We start from the raw sequence: 26,162 nt of genomic DNA on the forward strand, positions 1-26,162 counted from the left end.
AAGTATGGAGAAATGCATTTAAAAGAAAACTGGTAAAATACTACTATCTGTTTGTGTACTCACCAATAAAAGCACTATCAGATTCCAATAATGAATTTTTCAAGAAATCATTAGTGTCATCTCTGGGCTAAAAGAAACATCAAATATTAATGATTGTCTTTACTATTTTATTTATTTATTTATATTTTACATCTTTGTTCATTTTTTTCCCCCCCACAATGTTTGCTTTCTTTTCTCAGGTGTAGTCCCCATAGAATTTCCACCACCAACTCAACTAGAGCACCATCACCACAGTCCCTTGTGCTCTTCCCACCCTTGTTTTGCCCTCTCTCTCCCCCTCCCCTGCAGAATGTCTCTGATTTGTAGTTGTTTATTTTTGTTTTGTTTTGTTGTGTTTTTTATTGTTATTATATTTTTTCCTGATCCCTTGTTTGGTTCCCCTATATTCCTCCTATAAGTGAAACCTATTTCTATGTGGAAAAACAATTTGTATTAAGAAACACAATTCTCCACTCTGTCCCCCAAATTAGCAAATGATGGAGAGAGACAGAGCTACTTCCCTCCTATACCACATTCCAATGCCTAGAAAATCCAGGAAAGGCTAACAAGCATATATAACTCCCACGACTAGAGAAGGCAACAATGTGAGACAATCTCTCATGCCTAAAATTCTGACAAGCAAAGACTTCTACCTTCCTAACTCCACTCTTTTTCCCCCTTGTGGTCTAAGTTAAAGTCACATTATTGCTAATGAAAATATAACAGACTCTGAGCAGTGAATCCAATTAAACATTAAAAGTTGTTAAAGCATTGTTGAGGTTCATTCATTCTTTCAGTAAATCTGTAGTACGTCCTCCACATTAGAAAGTGGAAACATAATAAGAGTTTCTGCTCTGGTGTAGATCACAGTCCCATGGGTGAGAGAGCAGCATGACCTCAGATTATACAGCCCTGTTGTCACCATCACCAGTTCAACACCGACATCTTAGAGCACCAACAGCTACTGAGAGGAAACCCTGATCCACCTCAGCAGTACTATCATAACCTGAAAATGGGGTATTGTATTTATTTCCAAACTCAATCTTTTCCCCTAAATTCTCTCTTGTCTGTCTACTTACCAATTGTCTAATAGGCATCTCAAACTTGCCATGTCTAAAACTGAATTCCTAATCTCCCTCACACCTAAATTTGTTACCTCTGCTTCTGTACCTCCATAAACTGCAAATTCTAACCTAAAACCTTGAAGTTCAGCTTTGACTTCTGTCATATTCCACCCCACATCCAATAGGCCAAAAATCCTATCAGGTCCCCTTTCAAAGTAAACCCAACAATTCCATTGCTCCCACATCAGTTTAAGTCACCTTACCTAGATTATAGCAGTAGCCGACTCACCAGTCTATTCCTAATGAATAGCAGTTAGTGACCATATTGAGACATGGACCAACTCATGTCACTCCTCTGCTCAGAAACTCTGGAAGCTTCTCATATTCACAAAGACATAACCCTATCATGGCTTCTGAAGTTCTTCAGTCTAGACTCACCTCTCTACCTCATTTGCTCCCTTTCTCACCCTTGCTCATGACTCTCCAGCTTCCCTGGTCTTCTCTAAGCTCCTTCCATGCATCAGGCCTATTCCTGCCCAGAGCCTCTGCCTGGAATTCTTGCTCCAGATGTATTCCCCAATATTTCACATAGCCACCTCTCTGATATCCTTACACTAAGGTTAATTATTTGGTAAGGCCTCCATGCTCAAACATTTAGGTGAAAATTATTACTTTCTAGGCTTGTAACTAAATGCCTTTTAAATACTAATTAAGTTATCTTTACAGTCACCCTCAGAGGTATGTACTATTTTCTTACTTTACAAAGGAGGAAGGGAAGCTGAGATACAGATTCAATAATTTGCCTCAAGTCACACAGATAAAAACAGACTAACTTGGACTAGCTCCAGAGTGGAGTTCTGAGCCATTACAATATATTTCTCTACTAATATATGAATGTATGACTATACCTCTAGCTACACACCGTACTGTTAAGATTTAAATTCTTTCTTAATTTGGTGTTCCTGAAGAATTCAAAATTGGATTACTCACTTATTATATTCCTAATACTTTCTATGTCCCTCAAAACTGATTTAAAAAGGTATAACTGGTTTCTTACCATTCTGTGATTTCGTACTTTGGCACTTGGTACAGCATCCAAGTCAACTGTAGTCAATGGACAACAAAAACAAAAGCAAAAGGTTATAAAATGTTTAAAAACTAAAAATAAATGTTAGAATCTCTTTTGTAGCTATCTCTATTAGAAATTACTGTTCAACTATCATATTTCAAAATGTTTTTAAAATACTATTTGCTTATTAATAAATATAACCCAGTATCCATTCCAGTTGTGTAAAATTTTCCCATTCACATTAATATAAAAAGTAAAACCCATGCAAATTTAAAATTGATGTCTACAAAAAAAGAAAACATATGCAGGATTCTTCACCATATTCTCTTATATTTCTACAATCTGTATAAAAAGTTTGATGAGTAGAGTTACAGAGGGTCCCTCAATGGAACTGAAAGAAGCTAAATTACAAAAATCTGGTTCCAGAGGTAAAGATTTTAGACAGGTATCCTAAAGGTCCCTATTAAATTCTTCCTCCATCTTCCTCAGTGTTCCTCTATATAGTGCATTTTGTCCTTTTAAATGCTACCTTTGGGAATAAATAGGTTGGCAACAATAGCTTCTATTCAATAACTCATTCTCCATGGCCACCCTTAGTGGCCCAAAGGTTGGCAAAGCTGGTGAAATACATGTGAAGGTCATGCAGTTCAAATCATAAGGGTCCACCAATGTTCCTTGAGGCCTCTAGCTAGGTGCCCCACCCACTCCATCCTCAGTAACACACTCCCACACAACTCTAGGTTTCCTCCTTTGCAGTATTCATCATATTTATACTTATTTAACCTCTAGCTTCTCCAATAGAACATAAGCTTCTGGAGAGCAGTAGTGTATTTCATTCATCACCATGTCTCCTAGGCCCATATTAGGAACTAAGTATTTGCTGATTTTACAAAAATATTTTCAGGGGTTTCCCTGGTGGCACAAGGGATTAATAAGCACAGCACTAGGAAGCTGTTCGCAGCCACTGCAGCACACGTTTGATCCCCGGCCAGGGAAGTGACCCACATGGTACAGCAGACCTCCCCTGACTTGCCTGCTGTTTCCCTCAGCAGTGTATTTCAGTCAGTCGGCCTGATCTGGGGAGTCTACTCTGTCTCTGGGGAGTCCTCTCACCCACCATACCTCTGGCCTGTGCCCCAGTTCTTGTATGCATAAATAAATAAATCTTTAAAAAAAAAATACTCAGATTGAAATCAATACAGAAGTTGAAGAAAGGTAACAAAAAAACCAAACCATTGATACTACCTGAAATAGTAATTATACTTTCTTACCTTCAGCACCATCTTGCATTTTTATTCTATTTAGTCTCTTCTGCTGCTCTCTTAGGAGAGCTTGCTGCTGAATCTCTAAGGTGTGATGATCTCTTGGAGGATCAGGGTACATAAATTTTAAATCAATTCGTGTTTCTGAATCTGATGCCAAAAAAAAGTTACATGCGCTTAACTAAGCTACATCTTAGTGAGATTTTATAAAACTTCAATATAAGTACAAATGATCAAATTACAAAATCAAGGAACATATATATAAATAATGGAATACCACCAAAGGACTTCAAAGTCACTATAAAAACTAAAGAACATAAAATCAATATTTTTTAAATAAATGCCTTTTCACAAGTGAATCAACATTATAAGGAAGCCCCCAGACAAGCAGCAGATAAATGCACTGTTGATCCCACCTGTCCTCCTCTCCAGAGACGATATGTAGAAAAATGCAGCAAGACCAGTATCTACAGTTATATCCAGTTGGTTAATCACAAGTCTACAACTCAGGAAGCTATGATATACTATAATCACAGCTTATCCCTAAAATACACTGGAAAAGTGAAAATACAGGACCTTCCAGGTGACCTAGGGGTCAAGTCTCAGGGATCACTGCTATGACTTGAGTTCGATTCCTAGCCAGAGAGCTAACCCACATATGGCACAGCACACCTCTCGTCTCTCCCACTGCTCCCCTTAGCAGTGTTTTTCAGGAAATCTGCCTGTTCTGTTCCCTACTCTGTCTCTGTGAATCCTCTCACCCTCTCCCGCTACATCTGGCCTACACCCCAGTTCTTCACACACACATGAAAGTGAAAACATGATGATATCAGCAATTACTATTTTATTTTTTTAAAGATTTATTTATTTATATTTTATTTATTTATTTATTTATACATGCACTGGGTACAGTCAGAAGCGCAGGAGGGTGAGAGAATTCACCAGAGCCAGAGCGGGGAGCAGAGCAGGCAGAAGGACCGAAGTACACTGCTGAGGGGAGCAGCGGGCGGCAGGAGAGGTCTGCGCGCCATGCGGGACCCTCCTCCAGTGGCCGGGGAGCAGCCGGGGATCGAACCAGCGCTGCAGAGGCTGCGGGCAGCTTCGCAACCCAGGGCTCAACCGCTGCGCCACCAGGGAGGCCCAGCAATTACTATTTTAACTCTTGCATGTTATCATACAAAGAAACAAGATAAATGCAGACTGGCCAAACTGTAATTACTAGAGTAAATGACTGTCTAAAAATTTACCCATGCCACAAATTCAAGAACATCAACTGATTAGAATGAAGATGTTAAAACTAATTTTTAAAATCTAGAGAACAAAAATGTAGTTCATTCATGTGAAAAGCCTTGAAAATATTATTCCCTTTGATCTATTTACTAAGTGTGCTGCTGGGATAAAATTTAACAGAGTGATCCTAAATATATATAAAAAATAGCATAAATAACAAAAAAAAAAAACTATGGTATATGTAATATAACACTTGTCTAAGTGAAAAAAAAAAAAACAAAAGAAAATTAAATAACATAATTATTTTACTTTTTTCAGAAAGAAGGCTTAGAAAACATCCAAAATATCAGTATTTATATTTAGGCAGTTTGGTTAAAGTGACTTTTTTTTCTATTGTTCTGTATTTTTAAAAACTTTATAAAATAGATAATACCTTGAAAAAGGAGAGAAGTCCAAATTTTAGTTTATCTGGTTATGTCATATGACCACATATCCAACATCTGCCTCCTCTACTGCTGCTGAATGCTTTTTTTTTTTTAAAAAAAAAGATTTATTTATTTATTTTTATACAAGCACGGGTACAGTCAGAAGTGCAGGAGGATGAGAGAATTCACCAGAGCCAGAGTGGGGAACTGAACAGGCAGAAGAACCAAAGTACACTGCTGAGGGGAGCAGGGGCGTGGCAGGAGAGGTCTGTCGTGCCATGTGGGACCCTTGCCAGCAGCTGGGGATCAAACCAGCACTGCGGAGGCTGCGGGCAGCTTCACAGCCCAGAGCTCAACCACTGTGTCACCAGAGGAGGCCCTGAATGCTCCTTTTTAAAAAAATTATATATAACACGTATTTAATTCCCTCTACACATTTTTAGTCCCCCAGGACTCTATGTACCTTGGCAATCCTATTTCCCTCATAAGCCTTCTTTCCTATTCTTCCTAAGTGATTACATCAAATCATCTCTACTCTTTTGCTTCAGATCTATTTCCTCCTCCCTATTCGGGAACCCTACTCTCTTCTACAGTCATTCCCTGCCTCCCTCTCTTATATCTTAAACCTCTTCCTCCTGTGAGAGCTCTCCACATTAGCATCCTAACAAGTTCCTTGAGCTCCACAACTCCTTTCCTTCCTATCCAAGCTAAGGATTGTCTTCCAAGGATTATCTTATGTTTATTGCCTCTGATATTCTGCCTCCTATTCAATCTTCATTTCAAGTTAATTGACTTCTCATGCTGACTGAGTTGAAGTCACCACCTAAAAAATCCTAGCTGAGGCCACCTAGGACCTCTACGCCAACTAACACTTACCCCCTTACAGGATTCCCTTCTTCTCAGTACACTCTTCTCAGCCCATATTCTCCTACTTTTCCTCTAATCACTCTGATTTTTCCTTCCCAATCTCTGTCCTAAACTTTTTTCCTCTGTTCATTCTTTAAATGCCACAGCATTCTATATAATCTAATTAGCTCTCTTTAAAAATGACATGCTACCCAAAAGAAAATAGTAAAACTAAGGCTTCATTTACCAGATTGGTAAATAGAAGAGCTAAAGTATACAAAAGTTTCATGCATCATCACTTAAGATAAATACAAATTTTTACATTAGAAAAAGGAAGCAAATGTCTTTAAAGATATTTAAATATGGATAAAACACTCTTATTGTAGCTTTAAAATAGCATTCTACTTACCTCTATCCTTCAGCTCATTAAAGTCATGAATATTCTGAAAAGTAATAGGGTCTAAGCCCTTAGGTGATTGTCTTCTGACAGGGGCTTGTAACCGATGTCTAGCCATGTCAAATATATCCATGGGATTCCTTTCTCTTTTCCTATAGATAGATGACAAATTATGGTAAATGTGTCTTATAAGAAAAAGGGGCCTCCCTGGTGGCGCAAGGGGTTAAGATGCTGGCAACCTATGAAGCTATCTGCAGCCACTCGAGTTCAATCCCCTGCCAGGGAGCTACCCACATGATGCAGCAGACCTCTCCTAACTGGCCCATTGCTCCCCTCAGCAGTGTATTTCAATAAATCCACCTGTTCTGCTCCTCATTCTGTCTCTGGGGAATCCTCTCACCCCCTGCACCTCTGGCCTGTACCCTAGTTCTTGTATGCACAAATAAATAAATCTTTTTAAAAAAGAAAATTTGAGTTTACATTTAACTCCTTGGTATCTTTCACAAGAGTGTTAAAAAATTTATTCTGTTATTTTAATTCCATATATAAAAAATAAGACACTTATAAGGTCATTGTAATCATACAAAATGCTCAAATTGCCTTATTAGAAGAGTAGAATGGTTGAATTTTACCTTAAAATTGTTCAAGTAATAGAAAGATCATACTCCTTGGGATGAGATAAACCAAGATTCAAAGATCAGCTTTGCTAATTTAGCAGTTTGACCTGGATTTCATTATCTATAAGAAGTAGAAAATGTCTATTCCTTTTAGTCTTGTTTTGAGCATGAAAATTAAGTGAGATTACATACATACCAAGCATAGTACCTGACATGAAATTAGGTACTCAATAAATGTTGTCTTCCCCTCAGCCTAAATTAGAAATTATAAAGCAATATATAGTATTAATATGCTGCCCAATACAATGGGTATTATCTACAGTCCCCAACACTAACTTACAATGTTCCTTTTAAAGAAACTCGATAGCTAATTAATAAATTAATGCTATATTTCTGGGGTACCTAGGACATTTACATACTAGGCAGATTGCTTAGTAAGGTAGTGTTCTGCTAGGGTTTTAGAGGAATAACAAGAGAAAAAAGGGATGAAGAGTGGTAGCTCTAACCCTGAAAAGAAAATAAAACCAAGTTACCTTTCACTGCTCCCCTCTATTATTGACAATGTAGCCCTAAGTCACAGGTATAAAAGAGTTGTCCAGACTACTCTCTTCATTATTCACTAGATCTTGCGGAAGCATCCAAACAGGAATAGCTGGGACCCCAACAGGACTATGGGATCTATGCCCTGTTCTCTTGGAGTTTCATTGCTGGGGAAAGGATTCACCAGGGCCACAGAATTACCTTATCAAGGGTGACATAGAACTCAAACTGTGAACCACTCAGGACAATAGGTACTATAAAGTCACTAAAATAACAAAACAAACACTAAAAAGGCTTCTAAGAGGCCATTAAATTGGACTCCATTAACAGTAGTAATTAAATAGGTTGCTAAGTTATGAATTAATTAGATCTTTGCATGTGAACCGATTCATGTTTGTTTTGTGCCTAGTATATAACAGAAACTTAAGAATGTGGTGAGACAAAAATCAACTCAAAATGGATTAAAGAACTAGACATAAGACCTGAAACCATAAAATATATAGAAGGAAATATAGGCGAAACACTACGTGATTTGCACATCAAAGACATCTTTACAGACACATCACCCAAAGCAGTGATAGTGAAGGCAAAGATAAACAGCTGGGACTACATCAAATTAAAGAACTTCTGCACAGCAAAAGAGACAATAACAAAAACAAAGAGAAACCCCACCAACTGGGAGAACATTTTTGCACACAACACTAATGATAAAGGACTGATCACAAAAATCTGCAAAGAGCTGATGAGACTCAGCAACAACAAAGAAAATAACCCAGTCAAAAAATGGGCAGAAGAGCTAAAAAGAAACTTCTCTGAAGAGGAAATGCAAATGGCCAACAGACATATGAAAAAATGTTCAACATCACTTGTAATCAGGGAAATGCAAATCAAAACTACCATGAGATACCATCTTACACCAGTGAGAATGGCACATATTAAAAAAACTAGCAACAACAAATGTTGGCCAGGTTGTGGAGAAAAAGGAACTCTTCTGCACTGTTGGTGGGAGTGCAAACTGGTCCAACCACTATGGAGAGCTGTGTGGAGATTTCTGGACCTACTAAACATAGAGCTTCCATATGATCCAGCAATTCCACTCCTAGGTATTTACCCAAAGGACACAGAAACATCAATTCCAAAGAACACCTGCACCCCTATGTTTATAGCAGCACTATTTACAATAGCTAAGCTTTGGAAACAGCCCAAATCCCAAAAATAGATGACTGAATCAAGAAGATGTGGTACATATATACCATGGAATATTACTCAGCATTCAAAAAAGATAAACACATGCAATTTGCAGCAACATGGATGGCGCTGTAAGGGATCATGCTCAGCGAAATAAGCCAAAAAGAAAAGAAAAATACCAGATGGTCTCACTCATAGCAGGAATCTAGAAAACTTAAATAAGGGACCAGGAAAATGAATATAAGAAAGTGAAAATCAAAATCAACAAAAATTATGAACCAGAGACACTTTTTGGGGGGTGGGGGCCGGGAGGGGAGGGATTGGGGTCAGAATGGGGCATTTGCAATTGTATGGGGGAATATAAAAATAAAATTTATTATTTAAAAAAATTAAAAAAAAAAAAGAATGTGGTGAGAATGAATAAAATTTTTTGGTGAAAATATTTATAATGTTGATTAAAGAACCAACTCTGGGCCTCCCCAGCAGCACAACGGGTTGAGCGCAGTGCCATGAAGCTGTCCACAGCCTCTGCAGCATGAGTTCGATTTCTAGCCGGCTGGGGAGATACCCACATGGCATGGCAGACCTCTCCTGTCCTGCCCACTGCTCCCCTCAGCAATGCTTTTGGTCCATCTGCCTGTTCTGCTCCCCGCTCTGTCTCTGGTGAATTCTCTCACCCTCCTGTGCCTCTGGCCCGTACCCCAGTTCTTGCATAAATAAATCTTTTTTTTTTTTTTTTAAAGTAGACTTTTTTTTTTAGATTTATTTATTTATTTATACAAGCACTGGGCACAGTCAGAAGCACAGGAGGGTGAGAGAATCCACCAGAGCCAGAGCAGGGAGCAGAGCAGGCAGAATTACCGAGGCACACTGCTGAGGGGAGCAGCGGGCGGCAGGAGAGGTCTGCGCGCCATGTGGGACCCTCCTCTGGTGGCCGGGGAGCAGCCAGGGATCGAACCGGCGCTGCAGAGGCCGTGGGCACCTCGCAACCCAGCGCTCAACCGCTGCGCCACCGGGGAGGCCCAAATAAATAAATCTTAAAAAAAAAAAAAAAAACAACTCTGAGAAGTTTCTAATCATGATACATATTTAAAATCATAACAAAGTAAATATACCTAAGCAATTCTTCCTAAATGATAGTAATTCTAACGTATATTACTTAAACTTAAGTTAGAATACAGCATTTGCAAGGTACTTTTAAATACATAATTTATTATTCACCAGGTTCTCATGGGGTAGAAATTATTATATACCATTTGCAAATTAGAAAACTGAAACACCTGAGTTTTTTCTTAAATTTAATATGACTTGCCAAAAAAAGCAGTCTTCAATTTATGAATGAAAATAAATAAAACGTTAATAATCCACTATGCTGAATTTATACATATGTTTAGAATATAGAAAGCACAATAGTTAAGGTATTTATAATAAAATTAAATACAGAAAAACTATACTAACCTCTCAATTACTCAGAAATAGCTGACCTACTATAGAAAAATTATTCATTAAAAATTACAACCTTGCACTAACATTTCATTATCTAGCTAGTTTATATCCTGAACTTTCCTCACTTGTTTACTTAGCCAGAACATGCTTAGAGAACACCAACAAAAAAATCCAAAGAATATTAGGCATGCTACATTAAAATTCTACCACATAACTGGATTAGAGTCAGAGACATCAGTACTAACTTAATATAAATACAAATTGACATAAACACTGAAAAGTATAGATGGTGTACATACTTTAACTGTCCATTAAGAGGGGCTAGAAGCAATGATCCCCAATAGCAACAGGCATACCCAGCACCCAGGGTTTGGTTTCTAAATACCACTCCCAAGAGGAACCAGGACTCCTTGGTGGAATGTCTGATTCTAGGGCTGGGGAAGGGGAAATGTAAGATGATCCTGAAGCATCTTGTAGTACCAGAAAGAAAGGAAGTGCTTAAAAAAACAAAAGGATAGTGACATGTCAGACACAGGAGCCAACATGAAAGAGCTCCCAATGGTCAAAGTTGCAAAAACTTTGAGCAGTAAAATAATGTATTACAGGATTATAACCCAAAGTACAAAATAAATACATGAGACAACAGAGACAGTAATAAATTGTTGAATAAATCACTGAAAGGGACAAATCTCTCTTATAAAAGAATTCTAAATAATTTATGTAGATAATCCCTCCCCAAGAGATGGACCTAATTCCATCACCTCCTTGCTCGCCCAAGTATGCTAGACTTAATGATTCCTGCCCAAGGAACAGTAACTCTGTAGAGGAGAAACCTGGAAAATTCTACTTTAACCAAATGATAGAGGTTCCCATCCCCATGATGTAATGTTGTTATTATATACCTCCTGATACTGAGATAGAAAGAATCCTGGGACATTAAGAGGACAGGACAGGACAAAAGACAAAATTTTGTTTTTCCATGGGTATGGAAACAAGAGGCTAAAAACCTGATGAGACTACCTGCTGCAATAAACTTTTTTGGCCCATTGGGTTTTTTTTTTTAACTAATTTTTTCCATTCCTGAGCTATCTTTCCATAGCTTATTAAGTTGGTTGCTATGGGTAAAGGGGAATTATAGACCCTGTTCAAACCGGAGCTATGTGCAGACAGCTTCCATGACAATAACAAGCCCTTTATAACTATGGAGCTGTAGCTGACTGGTGTCCACAAATAGCAACAACAAATCAACTTTACACAAGTCCACTCTTCCTGTTTTCTCAATCAATGAAGTTTATTTCCCCTGTTTTCAAACCCCATTTAAAAAGCCAATATAGGGCCTTCCTGGTAGCGCAAGGGGTTAAGCACAGCACAGTGAAGCAATCCACAGCCTCTGCAGCACAAGTTCGATCCCCAGCTGGCCAGGGAGCAACCCACACGTTGCAGCAGACCTCTCCTGAGTCACCCGCTGCTCCCCTCAGCAGTGTACCTCAGTCGATCTGCCTATTCTGTTCCCCACTCTGTCTCACGTGAATCCTCTCACCCCTCAACACCTCCGGCCTGTACCCCCCAGCTCTTGTATGCATAAATAGATAAATCTTAAAAACTAAAATAAAATAAAAAGCCTATATAGGTCCGTAGCTCCAGCACTTTGGGGAGTCTGTCTTGCTCTTTTGCTAATCAAGAAAAACTAACTCCTTGCCTGACCTCACCAGTATGTAAAAAAAAAGAGTCCTCTTTTTAATCTTGACCAGAGGATCTCAAGAGCCCTTTTCCAACTTGTGAGCAGGAACTCCCTCGTCCTGAGGGTGGATCAGTGTACAGTGGCTGGTTCACTCCAGCTTATCCACCTGTGTTACTGAAGGTTGAAAGGCTTCAGACCCCACTCCCTTGTTCAGAGATAATACGATGTGATTAGAAGGGCACAACTGTGCTAGTTTTTCCAAAACCTTAACCCCTTTCTAATCTTAAGAAAACACCAGAAAAACCCAGGTTAGGGAACATTCTACAAGATATCTGGCCAATATTCCTCTAGACTGTCACAATCAAGAAAAAGAAGGAAAGACTGAGAAACTTTCCCAGACCAGAGGAAACTAGGAGTCATGACAATTAAATGCAACGCAGTAACCTGATCATTTGTATTGACTAGATCCAGAAACAGAAAAAAGAAACTATTGGAAAACCTGGAGAAATCAAAAAGTATGGAATTTAGTATTAACATTCCGATGTCAGCCTCTTATTTGTGACTGACCCTGTTAAAGATGGTAACATTAGAGAAAACAGGGTGAGAGAATTCTGTACTATGTACTCTATGGAAACTGTACTAGATAACTTTTCTATAATTTAAATTATGACAAAATAAAACTACTTTTTTCTTAAAAAAAAAAAAAAAAGAACACTTTAAAGAAAGTATAGCAGTTACCCACTACATTAATTTTAAAACCTACTAAAATTTTGAAGAATACTGCTTTAGAAAATTTACAAGTCTTCTGGCAAAAGAAGGATCAGAAATTTTTGGTAGTTTTAAGTTATTTTGCTGTAAAGTAAGTACTTAGAGAAACAATACATTATTGAAGTGCAAAATTGCCTTAAAATGAGATCATGTCATTATTCCAACTCTGAATTTTTTCATTCCTATAGCTTTTTTCCCTAAGGACTAAATTTCTACACCTGATTTTACAGAAGACTAAAAAAGAAAGGAAGGAGATTTTTTTTTAGAACTGCGTAGTCTCTCACTTTGTTTTGTTTCAACAATCTCCTTTCTTGGCTTTCTTTATCACTTAAATAGCTTAAAAAACAATTTCTTATCCTTTTTTCTTGTGTATTTAAGGTCTCAAATAAGTGAATTATTTTCCATCCATTGATTTCTGTAGAGAGACAATCTATCCTAAAAGACAGCTTGAAGAATGTCCTGCTCCCAATTACTATTTTTCACTAAGTCTAATCCTATTAAACATTTCATGACTAGGGACAGTATTTTTCTTTTTTCTTCAAGAAAGTACTCCTTTTCTTTTTCTCCCTACCTCCCTCTCTTAATCCCTCTGTCACCACTACCTTCATCATCAATTCCATAAATAAATTATTGGCAGTACAAAAGGAAAATAAAATGATCAACTTAAATATTTCATGTCAGATTAAATATTCATTAAATACCCAATATTTTCACAGTGAATATGTTCAACAATTGTGGATAAGTTCTTATGAAGGCAATTTTATAAACATAAGAATAAATATGAATCAAAAAACATTGGTTAAAGAAAGGGCTGTTTTACAAAAAAAAAAAAAAAAAAAAAAAGGTGGGTGGTAGGAGATCAGGGAGAAAATTCAAAGAAAAGCTACCACATACTATAAATACAAATAGACTATTGTGGATTAGCTACATTGAGTCCCTACACTAAAATTTAATTATTTAGCTAGATTTCTTTTGGGGGAAAAGACTATTCTGGTCATTACAATTTCACCAACAATCTGCTAAAATCTTTTTTAACAGACAAGCTATCTATTCTAATATAAATTAATCCTATTCCAAAACTTTTGAGTTATTGGACAGGTCTGACTGACACAGGAGTCTTTATCCTGACCAAAAAGAATTCAGGTAGAAACAAAAAATGCAATTCAAAACTTGCCTTATATGAATTTCATCATCACTGTCCATGTGTAGCAACCGCCCTTGTAGACGCCGCTCTTCACTACGAAGTTGTTTTCTCATTTCTGACAATTCCATAATTACATTTTTTTTCTCTTCTGCAAATATCCATTGATAAGTAAAAAAAGACAGACATAAGAACAAATGAATAAACATTAAAGCATAACCTAACATAAAGCTAAAATGCTTAGAATCAACTTAATGAAAGATTATTTTTTAATGTTTTATCTACAGATCATATTTATGAGCATCAAACTCAAACATATTGTGATAATACAGGAATTTCAAAAGTTGAGAAATATTCTTGGGGGCAGGAGGTAATAAATGCAACTGTAAAAGAGCAGCACAACACATTCTTTGTGGTGAGGGAACAATTATGTTCCTTGATTATTTAGAGGTTACAAAAATCATATATGATTTAAAATGCACAGAACTACACATATACACAAACACACAAATGAGTACATGCAAAAACTGGTGAAACCTGAGCAAGGTTAACAGACTGTATCAACGTCAATTTCCTGGTTGTAAGATGTTACCAATGAGAGAAACTGAGGGAAGGCTAAGCAGGCACTCGCTTTACTGTTTTTGCAACATTTTGTGATTCTTTAATTATTTCAAAATAAAATATTACAAAGAGAAATATTACAAGAAAGATAGTAAGTTTACTCTACCTTCTGCACGGAGCTGATTTTTCCTGGCAGGTACTGGAGGAGACTGTGCCCTAGATAGGGAACTTTCCTGTTTAACAATGATGACAAAAATATGAGTATGTCTATCAACTTAGAAGGTTGAAAAAGGGTAAATATTTGAAGCAACTACATGGGAAAGAAATCAAACTCCACACTATGTTATATATAAACTTACCTGTATCTATTTTTCCACCCAATTGTAAATGGAAGAATCTTGTCCTATCCCAAAGTAATCCCTTCACTTGCATGCTGTACCATAAGTGATTCCAACCTATTCCAACAATTTATTCCTTTTCTTCTACTGCTTTCTCTCTTCAAGCACCCTTCTCTCAGCTTTGTTTAAAAATCTTTTCTTTAAAAAAAAAAAAAATCCTACCTATCCTTTTTTCACACACTATCATCCATTCTTTCTCCTTTTCTTCACAGTCAACCAAGCTTCTTTAAAGAATAGCTAATGTGGTACTTTCGGTGTCTACACCTCCTTATTGCCATTCACTTCTCACCCCACAGCTACTGCCATTGCTTCTGTGGCCCATCTTTCCTCTCACACTTTTCTCACTGTCACAAAGTGATCCTCAAGTAATACATTCAATGGGTATTCTTCAGTTATTTCACTGGCCACCAGCAATCAATAATATTAGTACTGTCACTTTCTCTGCCTCTATGTCTATTTTATGATTCTTAAATTTAGTAATCTTCAAGTGTTCCAATCTCAGCCCTCATTATTTTCCCCAAACTCATTCTAGACAACTGTACTACTTTGATAAACACCAATGTTAATGGCTCCCAAAATTATAAATCAATTAACAGGTTGTGCTTCTTCAAGCACAACCTACATTTTCAAACACCTAGTCTTTGTAACTCTCACCAGACACTTGTCACTAACTCCTACCCAACAAATACACAATCAATAAATACCACTATTTGTGTCTCTTAAACATATTTTGTTAGGTATCCACTAGCCTATAGAATGAAGTCAGACCTCTTAGCACCCTATACAACACTGTACTGAAGTTCTGACCTACATCTCCTCTGTCACCTTCATCAAGCAATAATGGGTTACACCAAAACACAACGCATTCTCCATGTGTGCCATGCAGCTTACACCTCCCTCTGTGATTTCTGTGTAAGTTAAAGAACTCCTCTTTCACCTTTCTTCTCTTTATTGCAAATTTTTACTTATTCTTCCAGAGTCAATGCAAGAATCAATGCTTTTGGACCATTTTCTTGGCTCTTTTTTTGGTTGTAGATTGGTCTAAAGAATAGGGGACTTCACTAGCATATCTACAGTTAAAAGAGGCCACCTTGAGGGGCCTGGCAAAAAATCTCAAAATTAAGTTTTGTCAAGAAAATTTAAACTTTGGGTACCAAGTACTATCAGTTACAACAGAAGCGACAAACTAATTTAGACATTATCTAAGTTTCAGATTTGAAATAATTTAATAAAGCTAAGAATGACGAATAAGAAAATCTTACTCAATTCCCCCAAACCAAAATAACTGAGTAAAGGTTTAACAAATCAAAAGAAAAAGGACATTTGAATAAAGGAATACACTGAATAAAAGAATATACTTGAATAAAGGAACTTATAATGCTGTCAACTGAAGGAGGTCTTTGGAGTTTGCTTGCAATTTTGTTCTGAAGAGCAGGAACTACAGGAGATGGCTGTCTCACACGCTAAAAAAAAAAAAGAGAAAAATTAAAAATAGACACACATACACACACACACACACAGATAAAAGTACAAAAAAACACATATGTATAAATATATACAGATGCACACACACATACACACACATATATGAATGTGGTTCAAATGTCAACTGCATCCAAATCCCTGGATAAAATGCAGATTCCTGGACTGCCCTCAGACTTAATAAATCAGACACTTTGTAAATGAAACCCAGTAACTTGCACTTTTAATAAGTCTCAAATGATACTTATGCATAGAAAAATTTTTTAATGTACCTTTGAAATATGAGCAAAGGGCCAATTTGTTTTCAAGAGAGAAAATCTCTAATATCTTTGAAACATGTACCTAACCATGAACATCCCCCTCTATCTCAGAAATGTGGACTTCAAATCAGTCTATACTGAGCCACCAGTTACTTTTTTAATTTTCAATCCATCATAGAAAAGTGTGTAAAATAGAGTTAGGAATGAATTATGTAAATAAATGAAAAGAATTTTTAAAGTATTACAAAATTCAAGCCCATCTTCTGTGTCCTCCTCTATTTGTTTTAACAGTATTTGTGGTAACTTCCCTTGTATAGGTCTTTCACCTCCTTTGTTAGGTTTATTACCAGCTATTTAATTTTGCAAGCTGATCATAGATTTGAGGTATACAGCACGGTTGGGGGAGAAAGAAGGGTCAAATGAGGGGAGGGGGCCCTCCCTGGTGGTGCAAGGGGTTAAGACGCAACCTATGAAGCTATTAGCAGCCACTGAAGCATGAGTTCGACCCCTGGCCAGGGAGCTACCCATATGGCGCAGAAGACCACTCCTGACTCGCCCACTGCTCCCCTCAGCAGTGTATTTCAGTCAATCTGCCTGTTCTGTTCCCCACTGTCTCTGGTGAATCCTCTCACTCCCGACACATCTGGCCTGTACCCCAGTTCTTGTATGCATAAATAAATCTTTTAAATAAAAATGAGGTGAGGGAAGAGCACAAGGGAATATGATAATGGTTCACGGGTGCTATGTGGTAGGAGAGAACTATGGGGACTACACCTGAGGAGAGAAATCAGACATTGCACAAAAATGAACAATGATGTTAGAAAATAAAAATAATAATAAAAAGAAATCAGAAATAAATTAGTTTGAAAGTAAAAATAAATTTAAAAATTCAAGCCCAACTTATCGGTAGATTCAAAAGACATAAATTTACTTTAACAAACTGTTAGAAAAGTTTCCAAAAATTCACAATTTCTGTCCTTATCATGAATGGTTTATGGGGCTGGTTCATACACCATGGAGAAGACACTCACATAAAGCTAAGGTAAAGTAAGCCCATTACACTAACTGGGTAAAAAGCATATAGGAACTTGAGCACCCTTCAATCTGATGGTGCAGTAAAACAGGAGGAAGTGAATAAAAGCACCTCCTTTACTTTCCCCGTTATGCTACAGCTCAGTAACTCCCACGGTGTTGTTAAAATATGGGCTTGTCATTTCTGTCAAACTTACTTTGGTTTCTTCCCCAATCATATTTTCTCTTTCATAATAATGCTGCAGTTGTAGGTTATGTCTTTCTTCTTCTTCTTTCTTCTTTTTTTCTGCTTCTTTTCGTCTCTCTTCAGCTAACCGAATAAGTTCTTCATTTTTTAGCCTTTGCTTTAAAATAAAAAGAAAGATGTATGCTCCATATATATAGACTACAGTCCATTAAAAAAAATCTGCTGTCTTATTTGTCTGATATAAAGAGATAAAATTGAAGATACAGTGTTCCTGAACATAAACAAGCTGATAAACAATGAAATATTAGGCAACTTTTATAATATGCTTTAGTCAGTGTAAATTATTTTTTGGTTTAGAAAACATTTATCTTTTTTCTTTGTCTTTAATAAAATAATATCCAAAGAATGGATAGTAACCTCATATTTTCCGAATATACTTTCTTTGTAAGCAACATATATCTTTTCAAGTCAAATTATTTCACTAAGTGGAAAATAGAATGGGGGGGGGAATGCACCTCCTCCTCCTTCTCCCTTTTTCTTTCCTGTTCCTCTTCATACTCTTGTTGAATTCGTGCCCTCTGTTCTGCAAGTCGTTTCTCTTCCTTTTCTTCTGCAATTCTTAGTCTCTCTCGCTCTGCTTCTTCTCTCTGTTTCTTTTCCTCAATCTAAGGAATTAAGACGAGTGATTATTTTCTAAAACCATTGAAAAGTCAGAAAAATCACTTAATTTTTCCCATTGTCATGAGTTCAAATTTATACCATTTTTTGCAAGTAAAATACATTCCTAAATTTTCCAGCTTTCTATACTTTATCAGGGAGGCTACATGATGTAATGACAAGAGCTAGGAATAAAATTCCACCATATAGCTGCAGACTGTATTACCTTAAGGAACTTTCTCCTACCACTTTCTAATTTGGTAAAAGGAGTTATTAATGTCTATATCCCAAAGGAATACTCAAAGAACTGAAGCAAAACCATGTAAACAAAAAGTCCCTCCTATATAGAAGGTACTCAGTAAATTATGATATTATTCTATAGTGATTGCTACTTTTATATCCCAAAGTTCCTTGGCCTAACTAAACATCCTGACTAAATATCCTTACTAGAAACCAGTATTTTAACATTCAATCATTCTTTATGTGAGGATCTCTTCTCTAGAATGCCTTTTCTTCTTTCATGTTATTATAAGCACTATACCACAGGGTCCTTCTCAGGTTCAGTAACTATGATCTTCAATCTGCTGCTGCCTGACTTGAGTGGCCAATATTCTTGGCACCTTTTGAGTCCACTCTCTAAGATTATTATCTCCATTATTTTGGTAGGACCTTAGGTCTTTTCACCCATTCCCACTGCCACTACCGTAGTAAGATAGCCCTGGTTTATAATCTTTTAAGTCCTCCAGCATTACATCCTAAACACTAATGTCTGAAAAAGCTTCCTTTAAGAATACAGCCATTAGGTCACTGCCTAATTTAAGAGTCCACAATAATTAGTATTAAAAGATGACATGTTTTGGATGGAGCTAGAAGGAATTATGCCCAGTAAAATAAGTCAGAAGAAAAAAGAAAAATATCAGATGGTTTCACTTATAGGAGGAATATAGGGGAATCAAGTAAGACATCAGGGGGAAAAAATAATAACAATACAAAACAAAAACAGACAGACAATTATAAACCAGAGACATCATGCAGGGGAGGGGGAGGGAGAGGGTTCAGAGGGAGGGAGAGGAGGGAGGAGCACAGAGGACTGTGGTGATGGTACACGGGTGAATTGGTGGAGGAAATTCTATGGAGATTACATCTGAGAAAAAAATAAAGCTATACTCCCCCCACCCCCCAGCAAAAAAAAGATAACATGTTTGAGTAGACTCTCTTTTTAAGAGGAACTTAAGAGGGAGGGGTTAGACTGATGATTTTAAATAACTTTTCTGTAGAAAAGTTATTACTAGGTTTTGAGTAAAAAAGAGTAACACATGAGAATAAACAGAAGATTAACCAGACCACAGGATTAATCTACCCAGGAATACAGATATAAGCGTGAAGGGGAGGAGAAGTAAGGAGAAAAGAAATTTTGAGTCTCTTATGAGCAATCTTTCTTCCATCTCAGGTTCCATCTCTAGCATTCAGTACAAGGATGGAGTTCGGTAAGTAGGCATGCTTTATAAACACTGGCATCTCTACTATTTTAAGTGTTAATTGTTTACATATATAGAGAAAATAATTGCAAGATGTAATTACATCTAATTTTTATTTACGATCTATATATTACTGAGTCAAGACATCAAATACTTTTGAAAAAAAATAATTTTCTACTAACATATAAGCGTCTAGAAAAATTCATCCTATGCTTAATGGATGATTATTTCAATAAATCTCTCAAATTTTAGCAACTTCAACATTTTAATACTAATAATGATTCCATAAAGTTAAAAAAAAAAAAACAAGCTAACTTATATCCCCTTATTCCCTTTTAGATTTAAGTGAAATAATATGACTTTAGTACTACATAAAGCTTCATATTTATAAATTAGACATTTTATACAGTTGCATGACATTTTAAAATCTATTCTTTATACTGTGTAAATTTTTCCAACTGTAAAAATTTGAAACTGTGATCAAGTAAGGACTTCACCTGAAAACGAAGAAAATTTTTGTATAATTCTTGCTGTTTAATCTGAAGTTCAGTTGGAGGCTCACTAAATATATTTCCCCGAGCAAACGGTGAGCTTTGTGTTTGCATATGACCTTGAAAGAGAAATTTTATAAAAAACACTATTAGTAAATGCTAGGAAAATGTAAAGATTAAAGAATGAAGAGTTGGCTGATAAATTCATAGCTTGAAAAAATATGGTAAATACAAAATTCAAAGGTTAAAATCAGAAAAGTAAGTTTGAGATTAGAATTTGAAGACCAGATTAAAAGTAACAATAGAAAAATGGTGAAACAAAAATAGTTAAAAAAATTATAACATATATATCAAGACATTAAAACTAATAGCCCAAAACAATTCTCATTGTGACAAAAGCTTTAAAATAAAATTTATGAAGAAGAAAAAAAGTACATGTTTAAGTTCTTATGTATGTACATATTCTTTTCTTAAGAATACTGCTTAGTTATATAATGTGTTATGTATATACAAATATAAAAATTTTTCTAAGGTTGTCTTAAAAAATTAGTAATTCCAAGTCTTTCATTCATGTTACTTCAAACCATAGAAAGTCAACTCTAAAATCATTTTTTATGATTTTACAAATTAGTATGAGTCTTTTAATCACTGCAATAATTTCTATTTAAAAAGGTTACCATGGATACTATGGTGGTGGGAGTACTATGGGACTATACCTGAGTGCAGAAATCAAACACTGTACAAAAATGAACAATGATGTAAGAAAATAAATAAATTTAATAAAATTAAAAATAAAAAGGTTACCAAATTAATGGGATACAAACATAAGCAATAAAAATGGTATGTATTACCTATAAATAGTATTACATACTTTAGGAAAGAAAAAATTATTTCAGAAAAGCAACCTGAAAAATAACTATACCAATGAAATCTTTCTGAATGCAGAAAAAAATTAAAATTTAAATATTAAAATCACACAACTTTTTATATCATTATGTAGCTACTGACTCTTCACAGTATCAATTTAAAGGATTTCTTTGTTCGTTTATATAGGTTGGTTGTTTTGCAGCGTTGCTGCCATTGTAGTCTATTTTGGCCTCACACTTAAATTTATTAATGATTGAGTATATCAACAAAAAGTCAAATCAAAAAGTTTAAACATTACGATCGTGTGCTATGTTGGCGAAATTAGAGAAAATATATTATTAGAGATAGACGTAAGTTCTTTTAAAATAAATAGTGGGAACACTTGCTTTATATAAAGGAAATGGAACTCTATGTAGGCATCATAATAAGGCAAAAAATAACTTTTAAGTCAAATTAGTATGAACTTCATAAAAAATGGAAAGTAAAACAAAAAAAAACAGAACATTAGGAAGGGCCTCAAAAATAGGTCGAATGAAGATAAAACATTAGATAATAAACCTTAAGTACATTATTGTAGAATTCAATTACAAATATATTTGAGGCCCCTTAAGTCCTTAAAAATATTAAATGCCATGTAAGTATGTGCACGTACATGTGTTTATAAGCACATATTATAAGCACATATTATCCATCCATACATAATACATAGCAACAAATTAGGTGAATTTGGATAATTTCTCATATTCACAACATGTATGCAATTTTGATTCACATTAAAGGGAAATTTTCACATTTTATGATTTTATATGATGTCTTTAACTACAACACCTTTGCACAAGACCAGGTCCACAACTCTGGCAGTGTATAGAAAGACTATAGACAACAAATTCTGGTATATATTGTCAAGTTTTGCTTTCTTGTGATAGGTTTATGAAAACTTTTGATTTCTCCAGTCTTTTTATTTGGTAATCAAAGCCAGATAATTATTAGTAAGACAGAGCAAGTTCTAGGCTGAGGCAGAACTACAAACAACACTGGGTGTGGGAGAAAAGAGTAGACAAGCATTCTGTAGCACTGAGATCAATACAAACCACTAGGGCAAAAAGCAAATGAAAAATTAAAATGATAATCAGAAAGAAGCAAAAATTCTCTGTTAGCAGCTATACTACGAAAATGTTTTTTGATGTTCCCACTGCACACTGAATAATTACAGACTCAAAGTAAGAGTCAAAATAACAATTACATCAAAATCAAATCTTCTGATAGCAAAAATAAAAAGCAGATCCACTGAGTAAAAATCTACTGTGGATTAAAATAAGAAAGCATTTTCTTGTAATTGGAGTTTAAACAGGTTGCCCATGGTAAAAGAAAACCACGCATCTGAAATTCTCTAAAGGGCTGCAGAGATTAGTGCTACTATCAGAGGATTGAAAGATGCAAAGGGCAGTAATTTTAATTAAAGCTCCCCATTAAATCTACTTGTTTGGCTATAAGTAATAGGGTTAAAAATGTAATTTTTAAAAGATTATATAATACATCAGAGATATAATATAAAGTTCTATTCTAAAGAAAAATCAAAACTTTTGTAGAGTACAAAAGCGGAGTTTGTAGTGAACAGTTACTTTTACATGCACTGAAACACTGCAAAGTTTTTTAAATATATAACACTTTCATATGTACTTGATAGAGGAAGATGATGACTATTTTCCTGGCAAGTCATAAAGATATTGAATAATTTTCAACTTACAGAACTTTAAATCAAAGAGTATGCTGAGCAGCAAATCAAAATATATAGGTTTACGAAAGGGGGATATCATATATTTTTTTCTCCTTTCTTCACATTTGTAAATACTCTGATATCTGGGATACCACCAGATATCAAATTAACTTTTAATTACTTCATTTCTTTGTACAATGTGGGTTTAAAGGGAGGGCAAATGATCATGAAACCAGCAAAAAAATTAACTTCATTGTATAATTTATCACACCATATCTAATAACTTTTCACTAAATCTAACTCATAGGCAACTAGTATATGTGAAAAGTCCATTTAATTTTAAGGTATGTACTCTTGCCAGCAAAATAAGTTACAGCAGCAGCTAAAATATACGTGAGTTACAAAGCTAAGAAAAAAATAGATGACATTAAAAAGCAAACCATATCTCCCTGTTCACTTCTTTCAAAATACAGTGCATGCTTCCTGATTTAAAGTAACCAAATTCTCAAAAATCAAAATAAGAACTTTGTGAGAGAATAGAAATGTTAGTGAACAACAAAACATACAAAAAATGTGATTAAAAACCTGAGTTTTTATTTGTAGAATCTTCTAGGTTCTCAGCATTTGAAGTGGCTAAATTTTGGTCTAGGGAAACAACAGCCCTTTTATCTTCATATGTTCTTGCATCTGGGTTATGGTAGGCATCTATATTTTGTTTGTGCATCCTATTCAAATCAGCTGAGGGGAAAAATAAGCCATATATTTCAATAAATACATTTCTATAGCTAACATGCTTAATACATTTTCTTAAGGTAGGGAATCAGAGAAACAATACAGCAGAGCAGGACTAATTCAATGATATTCGTGGTTTCCTGAAAACAAAAATAATCCAAATTTAAAAGGTCTTTTTTAAGTCTTATAAAATTACAAAATTAGCTTAGGTCTTATAAAAAGGTCTTATAAAAAAGGTCTTATAAAATTAGCTCAAAATTAGCAGAGAAGAATATAAAGACTTTTGAAAAACCATAAAAATCATATTCATATTTCAAAACTTAGAAGCGCTTTAATATAAAACATAGCAACATTTCAAAATAAGTCACAGTGAAATTCACTCAAAATATCAATGTTCTTAATGAAAAAAGATTAACACACTTATCACAAGCACATAAACTGAAAGAGTAAACAAAAGTCTCCCTAAGAACAAACTCCAGGAACAGACAGCTTTGGTAGTTATTTCTACCAAATCTTCAAAGACCTATCCTACCCAAACACTTAAAAAAAAAAAAAAAAAGAAGAGGGTGGAAACCTTCCTAACACACTTCATGAGTTAACTGTACTCTGATACAAAATGCTAGAGGGCCTCCCTGGTGGCGCAAGGGGTTAAGACGCAATCTATGAAGCTGATCACAGCTACCGCAGCAAGAGTTTGATCCCCAGCCAGAGAGCTACCCACATAGCTCAGCAGACCTCTCCTGACTTGCCCACTGCCCCCCTCAGTATTTCAGTCAATCTGCCTGTTCTGCTCTCCACTCTGTCTCTGGTGGATGCTCTCATCACCTGCACCTCTGGCCTGTACCCCTGTTCTCGTATGCATAAATAAATAAATCTTTTAAAAAAAAAAAACCTAAAAAGAATAGCACAGAGAAAGAAAACTATGGGCCAATATTTCTAATGAAGACAGAATCCTAGCAAACAGAATATAGTAACATATTAACAGAAAATGCCATCATGATCAGCAGGTTTCATTTCAGGGAGCAAGGCTGATTCAACATATGCTTATCAATCAATATCATTCACCACATGAACCAAAAAGGAAGATGTCACATGATCACTTTAATAGATGCATAAAATGTATTTGACAAGATTCAACATCCATTTATGATAAAACTCTCAATAAAATGGGAATAACCACAACTTATTTCAACATAATAAGTCATATATGACCCAAAGTGAACATCAAACTCACTTGTGAAAAACTGAAAGCATTTCTTCTAAGAAACAAGAAAAGGATACCCACTTTAACCACCATGGTTGAACATAGCATTAGAAGTCCTAGTGGAGCAATTAGGCAAGAAAAAGACTAAAAGGAATCAAAACTGGAAAAGATGAAGTGAAACCATCACTATTTGCAGGTGATATGATCACACAGAGAGAGAACACTAAATACTCCACTTAAAAGGCTAATTTAAACAATAAACCACTTCAACAAAAACTCAGGTTAATAAATCAATTTCCAAAAATCAGTTGCCTTTCCTACATGTGAACAATGAATAGAAGAGGAAGAAATTGAGAAAACAATCCCATTTATAATTGAATCAAAAAGAATTAAGTATCTAAGGCTAAACTTAACACAGTTAAAGAGGAAAAGAACCTATACAGTGGAAATTATAAGACGGAGTTAAAAGAAATAGAAGATGACACAAAGAAACAGAAATATATTTGTTGTTCATGGACTGGAGGAATTAACATTGTTAAAATGGCCATCTTACCCAAAGCAATATACAGACTTAATGTAATTTCTATCAAAATTTCAATTGCATTTTTCAAAGAAAGAAAAATTCCTGAAATCCACATGGAACCACAAAAGATTCCAAATATTCAAAGCAATCCTGACAAAAAAGAGGAAGAATGGTGGCCTGAGACTTTGAGACTTCAACATATACTACAAAGCTATAATAATGAAACAGGATGGTTCTGGAAGAAAAACAGACACACAGATCAATGGAACACAACTGAGAGCTCAGAAATAAACCCACACTTATGGATAGTTAATCTATGATGACAAGCCAAGAACATACACTGTAGAAAGGAAAACCTCTTCAAAAAATCATTTTTGGAAGACTGGACAACCACATGCAGAAAAATGAAACTAGACCTCTATCTCACACCACACACACAAGTCAAAATGGATAAAACACTTGGATGTAGTAAGACCAGAAGCCATAAAATACAAAGAAGAAAACAGAGGCAAAATACCATATGGTATAAGGAAAACAAAGATAATATAAGCAGCAAAGACAGAAATTGTTACTAAAATAAAAAGACACCCTACCTATTAAGTGAGAGAAAATATTTGCACACCATATATCCAAAAAGGGGCTACATTCAAGATATACAAAGAACTCATACAAATCAACAAAAACAAATAATCCAATCAAAAAATGGGCAGAAAAACCAAACAGTCACTTCACCAAAGAAGACATACAAATAGCCAATAAGCACATGAAAAAATGTTCATCACTAATCAGCAGGAGAATGCTAATCAAAACCAGAATGAGGGCCTCCCCGGTGGCGCAGCAGTTGAGCACTGGGTTGCAAA

The 26,162-nt window shown here is 35.5% G+C and overlaps 1 protein-coding gene across 9 annotated transcripts in view; it reads right to left on the reverse strand.

Annotated features, from left to right (window-relative positions):
• The window catches only part of CSPP1 (centrosome and spindle pole associated protein 1), a 103,014-nt gene that overhangs the window by 7,208 nt on the left and 69,644 nt on the right, over window positions 1–26,162 (reverse strand). For 7 of the 9 annotated variants that reach the window (XR_008550641.1, XM_037505711.2, XM_054692211.1 and 4 more), the window contains 11 exons: window positions 23,429–23,581; window positions 20,266–20,378; window positions 18,149–18,298; window positions 17,644–17,790; window positions 16,031–16,135; window positions 14,441–14,507; window positions 13,747–13,864; window positions 6,345–6,484; window positions 3,444–3,584; window positions 2,161–2,207; window positions 64–127 (listed from right to left, as the gene is read on the reverse strand). Coding sequence is in view for 8 of the 9 variants with exons in the window: in XM_037505711.2 (XP_037361608.1) it covers window positions 64–127; window positions 2,161–2,207; window positions 3,444–3,584; window positions 6,345–6,484; window positions 13,747–13,864; window positions 14,441–14,507; window positions 16,031–16,135; window positions 17,644–17,790; window positions 18,149–18,298; window positions 20,266–20,378; window positions 23,429–23,581 (1,245 nt within the window). In the remaining variant the exon portion in view is untranslated. The remainder of the gene's footprint in view (window positions 1–63; window positions 128–2,160; window positions 2,208–3,443; window positions 3,585–6,344; window positions 6,485–13,746; window positions 13,865–14,440; window positions 14,508–16,030; window positions 16,136–17,643; window positions 17,791–18,148; window positions 18,299–20,265; window positions 20,379–23,428; window positions 23,582–26,162) is intronic. The other 2 variants (XM_054692209.1, XM_054692208.1) reach the window with 1 other exon arrangement.

This window comes from Talpa occidentalis, unplaced genomic scaffold, assembly GCF_014898055.3.
Source record: "Talpa occidentalis isolate TD23 unplaced genomic scaffold, MPIMG_talOcc4v2.1, whole genome shotgun sequence".
Taxonomy (NCBI): domain Eukaryota; kingdom Metazoa; phylum Chordata; class Mammalia; order Eulipotyphla; family Talpidae; genus Talpa; species Talpa occidentalis.